The following is a 7,376-nucleotide window of genomic DNA, read 5'->3' as shown; positions in this document are numbered from 1 at the left end:
AACTCTTCGATGCACACATCTCTTCGTGTTTATCTTTACACTTTAAGGCTATTATCTTTAAATCTCACATTTTCCTTTTTATTTAAAGACGGCTGACTATATTAAAAGAAAATTTTCCTATAGTTTCAGTAACATTTATGACAATTTAGTACTTTCAGATTCTAAGATATGTTGAGGAGTAAACACTGATACTTGAGAAACATAAGCAGAGGAATGAATCTCTGCTACATAGTTTTAAGGGCAACCTGGGCTACCTTAGCACCTGTCTGGAAAAAAAATCAGGAACAGAAACCTTTCAGCACTCTCACAAGATGAACTATTGTAGAATATTAGTTAAGATGTGTTACATTTGTTTATGCTGTGAAACATTTGTTAAGATGTGTTGCATTTGTTCAACTCTGTGAAGTGGTGTTACTTTGCCTGTCTAAAACACCTGATTGGACTAAGAAAGAACTGAATGGCCAATTGCCAATTGCAAGGCAGGAGAAAGGACTGGCAAGCAGAGAGAATAAGGAGGAGAAATCTGGGAGGAAAAGATCAAGGAGCAAAAGGAGAAGAGAGGACTCCAGGGACCAGCCACCAAGCTACACAGCAATCCACAGATTGGCTTTTGTTTTGTTTTGTTTTGTCTTTCAGGCAGTGCTCAGCTAGCCCAAGCTGGTCTTGAGCGTACTGAGGATGACCTTGAACTCCTAGTCCTCCTGCCTGTGTCTCCCTGCTGTTGTGACTGACAGCGGTGAGCCCCACACCAACCAAGCATCTCTAGTTTCTTCTGCTACAGATCAGGTAGTAATTACATTTTCCCAAAGAACAAACACATCCCTAACTGATGAATTTCACTGATTGCTGAAGGCAGAGAGCACTCTCCAAATCACCCACCAAACACATACTGAGAAAAACATGGAAATACGGAAACAAACTCTCAAATTAGTTCTTACAAAAATTTTCACCAGGGGGAGGAGAGATGGCTCAGCAGTTAAGATCATCAACTGCTCTTCCAGAGGACACAGGTTCAATTCCCAGCACCCACAGGGCAGCTAACTACTGTATTGCCTATAACTTCAAGATCTGACACCCTCACGCAAATATACATGCAGGCAAACACCAATGCATGTAAAATAAAAATTATTTAAATTTTTTTCACCAGCTCTCAAATGGTCTAATTCTCACCACACTATGATATAGATGAGACAGTAACTTGTTAGTTTTCTCTCAAATGAAAATGACCAATAAGGTACTAATTATACATAGCTTTTAATTACAAAGGCATTGTAAAGAATCAATACATTTTTGCAAAGTTGAGGAATGGCCAGAGAATATTACGTTAGTCTTTCTTCCCTGTTTCCCTGCCCCAGTTCACCATTTCCTCTTCCCTCCTCTCCTTCTTTGAATAACTCCTGGGCAAGAGCTGTGCCACTGAGCTACATCCCAACCCCCTAAGTACATTCAGTGTCTATATATTTATACATATTACATATAACTATTTACATATATTTGTGTGTATGTATGTGAAGATAGTATGCATATATGCATATGGACATTCACAGGTATGTGTGCACATGGAGGCTTTGATCTCTCTCCACATTGCTAGTTGACTTAGCCATTGTTGTATTGCTGTGAAGAGACACCATGGACACAGCAGCTCTTAGAAAGGAAAACATTTGCTAGGCAGTGATGGCGCACGCCTTTAATCCCACCACTCGGGAAGGTAGATCTCTGTGAGTTCAAGGCCAGCGTGGTCTACAAGAGCTAGTTCCAGGACAGGCTCCAAAGCTACAGAGAAACCTTGTCTTGAAAAACCAAAATAAAGAAAGCATTACATTGGGGCTTGGTGCTTGCTTACAGTTCCAGAGGTTTGGTCCATAATTGTGTTACACTTAGCCCATTATGCTCCATGAAGAAGGAAAGAGACTGCACTTGCAGGTTCCAAAGATTTTATTAAATCACCACATAAGCTGACTAATCAGGGCTGCAGGACAAGGACTCTCCTAACAGCACTAAGTAGGGGCAGTAGTGGTGAAGAATAATATATCAGTGAAATCACAAATATTTGTTGCCAAGTTACAGTTACAATTTTCACCAATCAGGATTAGGAGCTTCCTTGAATGTATGTTCTATCATTGTAAATTAAGGCTTTCAGTCCAACCAGTCAGAGTCATTGCTCTTCCTGTTAGGAACAGCCACAATGTTTCTAAGGAGCTAAAGATGTACAACCAGAAGACACATGTTTCTGTGGTTTAGGGAGGAGGCAGGTCAGCCATTGGAAAGTTCTCAGTTCCCCTAGGGCTTGGGAACCTGAACTTTCTTTCACCTTGCAAGTAAAATCGAGTCTGAAGACAAAATGGCAGTATTTGGGCCAAGGTGCTTTTGCCTGCACCCTTCAGCATCTTGGTGGGAAGCAGGGTGGCATGCAGGCAGACATGGATCCACAGACAACAGGAAGAAAGAGACAATGGACCTGACTTGGGCTTCAGAAACCCCAAATCCCACCTCCAGTGACACACTTCCTCCTCTAAGCCACACCCACTCCGAGGCCACGCCTTCTAACCCTTTCAAAGAGTGCCCCTCCCTGATGAGTAATTCAAATCCATGAGCCGCTCTCATTCAAACACTACATTGACACAATATCTCCTGCTGAACCCTGAGTTCATGAATTCCATTCAGCTGGTCATTCAAACACTACATTGACACAATATCTCCTGCTGAACCCTGAGTTCATGGATTCCATTCAGCTGGTCAAGCTAACGCTATCTTGCTCCAGAGAATCCCGTTTCCACCTTCTGAGCACTGAGATTACAGGCAGACCACCACAGCCACCCAACTTTCAAAAGCATACAGTCATCAAGAATTGTTCTTACTACTACCCTAATGCAAAGGGCATTTATACCCATTATAGTTCAATAACTTAGACACCTAGAAGGTGCATACTAATAATTTATACCAACATATCACAAACCATATAAATTATTTGCTTAGAAATTTAAGTATGAATTCTAAAAATGATCTTAAATATACATTCTCCAGACAAACTCAGAAGTCGGTGTTTTTCATCTTAACATCTGTCAAGTATGCCGTATTGGCAGCGGAACCATAGGCAATCTGTAGGCGAGACTGCTGAAATGTCTATCTTTGTGGTTTGGGGACAGGGACTTGCTGTTTTGTCCAGTTCGGTCTTGAACTCCTGGGCTGGAGTGATCCTCATCCACGAGTCTCCCAAGCAGACCGATCACACCTCCCTACCCGGTTATTTACACATTTTGGAAACCTGACGGTGGCTGGCTGAGATGAGACAAGCTGAGTAGATGTGAAAGGCTGGCTGATGCTTCTTGTGTTCACGTTGAAGCACTGAATTATGAAAGAATCCTGTTAGCATCCTAGGGTACAGCTAGTGACAGAGCACTTGCCTTGCATGCACAGGACCTTGGGATCTATCCCTAGTACCACAGACATACAGACACACACACACACACACAAGTCAGGCATGGTGGCTCATGTCTGTAGTCCTAGCATTTAGAAAAAGTAATCCTCCCAGAGGCAAGAGGATTAATGCAAACCGTGTACACTAATACAATATGGATTAGCGTTATTCCATAGACAGGAAGGAAATAATTTGTTTTCTAGAATTTTCACTTACTGTAATTAAGAAATCAAATATTTTATTTCCTATATGTAGGAATGAGGGTGCGTTAGTCAATTTTTTCTTTGCAGAGCTGAAAGTTATCAATTAAAGAGTGCGTGCTTGGATGGGAGAACAGCGGGAGAGCAAGGCATGACGGCGCGTGATGGTGCATGCCTATAACCTCAGCATGCGTAAGGCAGAGTTCCAGGGTAGCCTGAGCTACACAAAGAGAGACCCTACCTTTAAAAAATAGATAGTAACAATAAATATTCTATCCAGAAGATGCCCAACACTGTTCCTTTTCTGAAGATAAAAGCATCTGCTTAAAGAACGTAGGCAAGTGGATCTCTGTGAGTTCGAGGCCAGTTCCAGGACAGAAACTCTGCCTCAAAAAAGAAACAAACAAACAAAGAACTTCAGTGTTGATGTAATAAATTATTATCGAGTATCTGGGGAGGCTTATTATTCAAATGTCTTGACTGAACTCTATATAAATAGGAACTGAACTATAAGGACAAAAGGCAATTTGATCCTAACATGTGTAGGAAATAGCCTGAGAGTTTAGGCTAGAAATATAAACAATCAAAACTGGAGGTTTTTTAAAACTCAACTGGCCTTATAATATTAGAATAGAAATATTAATAACTTCAAAATGTCACCTGTCACTTGTAATTTTAGCCAAAGCACTAGAGATGTGAAAACCTGGAAGGAAGACTTTCAGGCTGGAATGAATGGGAAAGGATAACAGTTAAAAAAAATCATTGACAATTTCAAAACAAGGTGGCCTATGGAAAAGGAATTCTTCATGATGGAACCCATAATAACTGGTTGGTGACGCAGGCCTCCTGCAGGTGACCGAGAGCAATGGAGACACAAAACCGAGTCTCTACGCGAGTCCTGGACTCCTCACTCCTCTGGGGGCCTGTCACTCGCCTCCTTCCTGCGAAAGAGGATGAACACGGACTTCACTGTGCCATCACCACTCTGCTGGGAAAAGCACAGGAAGGTGGCCCAGAGGAAACCGCACAGTCCTGTGTACGCTGTTCTCCAATGCACAGGGACAAGGCTGAAGTTGGTCAGCTGTAGTGTAGAAAGAGTCTGTTAGGAATGCATAGGTAACAGCTTGTTTTCGGTTTTGTTTTTATTCCACGCTAGGGACTGAACTTTTGACCCAGCACATGATAGGCAAATGCTCTACCATTGAGCCAAGGCCCAGCCCCAGATTCTCTTTTATTATTGGTTGTGAGCCTAGCCTTTAATGGCTGAGCCATCTCTCCAGCCTCCAGCCCCAGATTCGCTATAGCTTGGCACTCACCTGCACAAAGGGCCAGTACATCAGACCACTCTGGAATAAAGAAAGCCCACATTAGAATGCTGTCTAGTTACAAAACAAAAGCAGAGTTCATTCTATAAGACACTAGAAATGTCAGGCATGTAGGCTGCCCAGCAAGGACTGGATTGCACTCTGAGCTGATGAAATGGAGACTTCCTGACACCTTGCGAATAGATCAGGTGGAGACTTAGGGCACAGCTTGTAACTGAGGACACCTTTTGTTAGCTATAAGTGTGGAATGAAAAGTCAGCATGATTCTGGAAGCAAAAGACACTTTAAAATAATCACATGTATTTATATAATTTCCAAGTGAGTATCAGAATATAATATATTTTTTTTAATATTTATTTATTATTTATACAGTTAGCCAGAAGAGGGTACCAGACCTCATTATAGATGGTTGTGGGCCACCATGTGGTTGCTGGGAATTGAACTCAGGACCTTTGGAAGAGCAGGCAATGCTTTCAACCGCTGAGCCATCTCTCCAGTCCCATATTATACGTTTTTTATCAGTGAATTCTTCAAAGTATATTCCAAATCAAAAGAAATTTTTTTCTGAGATAGGGCCTCACTATGGTGTCATTGCTTGGTCTGGAGTTTGGCCCACACTATAAATCAGGTTGCCTTAGAATTCACAGAGATCCGCCTGCCTCTGTCTCCCACTGCTGGGACAAAAAGGCACGTGTTACCACACCTGGCTAATCAAACAGTTCTTGTTTGTTTGTTTTTGTTTTTCAAGACAAGGTTTCACTGTACAGCTTTGGCTGTCCCGGAACTTGCTTTGTAGAGCAGGCTGGCCTCAGACTCAGAGATCTGCCTGCCTCTGCCTCCTGAGTGAATGCTATCTCTTGGTACAGAACAAGATTAGCTGACATTACAAAATTTCTTCTTACATATATTTAGTGTGTGTGTGTGTGTGTGTGTGTGTGTGTGTGTGTGTGTGTGTGTGTATAGGTAGGTAGGTCGGAAGATACTTGCAGAAATCTTTGAGACTGAACTCAAGTTCTCAGACCTGGTGGCAAGCCCCTTTACCTACTCAGTCATCTTGCCAACATCTTAATTTTTAAAATCATTTTTTTATTTATTTGCTTTTGTAATTGGGTCTTGTTCTGTAGTTGGTTTGGTCTCAAACAAATAGTAGTCCTCCTGCCTCAGCCTCCTGAGTGCTGGGGTTATAAGTATGAGCCACTACACTTCAATAATTAATTTTTAAAAATATATATACGAGGGGCTGGAGAGATGGCTCAGTGGTTAAGAGCATTGCCTGCTCTTCCAAAGGTCCTGAGTTCAATTCCCAGCAACCACATGGTGGCTCACAACCATCTGTAATGAGATCTGGTGCCCCCTTCTGGTCTGCAGACATACACACAGACAGAATATTGTATACATAATAAATAAATTATATATATACACGAGCCAGGCAGTGGTGGTACACGCCTTTAATGGCAGCGCTTGGGAGGCAAAGGCAAGAGGATCTCTGTAAGTTCAAGGCCAGCCTAGTCTACAAGGGCTAGTTCCAGGACAGACTCCAAAGCTACAGAGAAACCCTGTCTCGAAAAACCAAAATAAATGAAATTAAAAAATAAAATATATACATCAGCCAGTTGGCAAATCTTTAATTCTAGCACTTGGGAGGTAGAGTGTGTGTGTGTGTATGTGTGTGTATGTGTGTGTGTATGTGTGTGTGTATGTGTGTGTATGTGTATGTGTGTGTATGTATATGTGTGTGTATGTGTGTATGTAATATGTGTGTGTTGTGTGTGTATGTGTATGTGTGTGTGTATGTGTGTATGTGTGTGTATGTGTGTGTATGATGTGTGTATGTGTGGGTATGTGTGTATGTGTGTGTATATGTGTGTGTATGTGTGTGTTTGTGTATGTGTGTATATGTATGTGTGTGTATATGTGTATGTGTGTGTATGTGTGTGTATGTGTGTGTGTTGTGTGTATGTGTATGTGTGTGTATATGTGTGTATGTGTGTGTATGTGTGTGCGTATGTGTGTGCGTATGTGTGTGTGTTTGTGTATGTGTCTGTATGTGTGTGTTGTGTGTATGTGTATGTGTGTGTATATGTGTATGTGTAAGTGTGTGTATGTGTGTGTATGTGTGTGTGTTTGTGTATGTGTGTATGTGTGTGTTGTGTATATGTGTATGTATGTGTATATGTGTGTATGTGTGTGTATGTGTGTGTATGTGTGTATGTGTGTGTATGTGTATGTGTGTGTATGTGTGTGTTTGTGTATGTGTGTATATGTATGTGTGTATATGTATGTGTGTGTATGTGTGTGTATGTGTGTATATGTGTGTATGTATATGTGTGTATGTATATGTGTGTGTTGTGTGTGTATGTGTATGTGTGTATGTGTGTATGTGTGTGTATGTATGTGTGTTTGTGTATGTGTGTGTATGTGTGTGTGTTGTGT

At 41.5% G+C, this 7,376-nt stretch overlaps 1 protein-coding gene across 4 annotated transcripts in view; it reads right to left on the bottom strand.

The window, feature by feature from the left end:
• Positions 1-1,917: 1,917 nt before the first annotated feature.
• The window catches only part of Mpv17l (MPV17 mitochondrial inner membrane protein like), a 12,619-nt gene continuing 7,160 nt past the window's right edge, over positions 1,918-7,376 (bottom strand). For 2 of the 4 annotated variants that reach the window (XM_005350349.3, XM_013347481.2), the window contains exons 3-4: positions 4,935-4,964; positions 1,918-4,699 (exon numbers count right to left, since the gene is read on the bottom strand). In XM_005350349.3, the coding sequence (XP_005350406.1) occupies positions 4,526-4,699; positions 4,935-4,964 (204 nt within the window). In that variant the 3' untranslated portion in view covers positions 1,918-4,525. The remainder of the gene's footprint in view (positions 4,700-4,934; positions 4,965-7,376) is intronic. The other 2 variants (XM_005350350.3, XM_026780648.1) reach the window with 2 other exon arrangements.

Source organism: Microtus ochrogaster, chromosome 7 (genome assembly GCF_000317375.1).
Source record: "Microtus ochrogaster isolate Prairie Vole_2 chromosome 7, MicOch1.0, whole genome shotgun sequence".
NCBI classification, from domain to species: domain Eukaryota; kingdom Metazoa; phylum Chordata; class Mammalia; order Rodentia; family Cricetidae; genus Microtus; species Microtus ochrogaster.
Note: the sequence above shows the minus strand (reverse complement) of the source record. Positions and strands in the feature narration are given on the sequence as shown.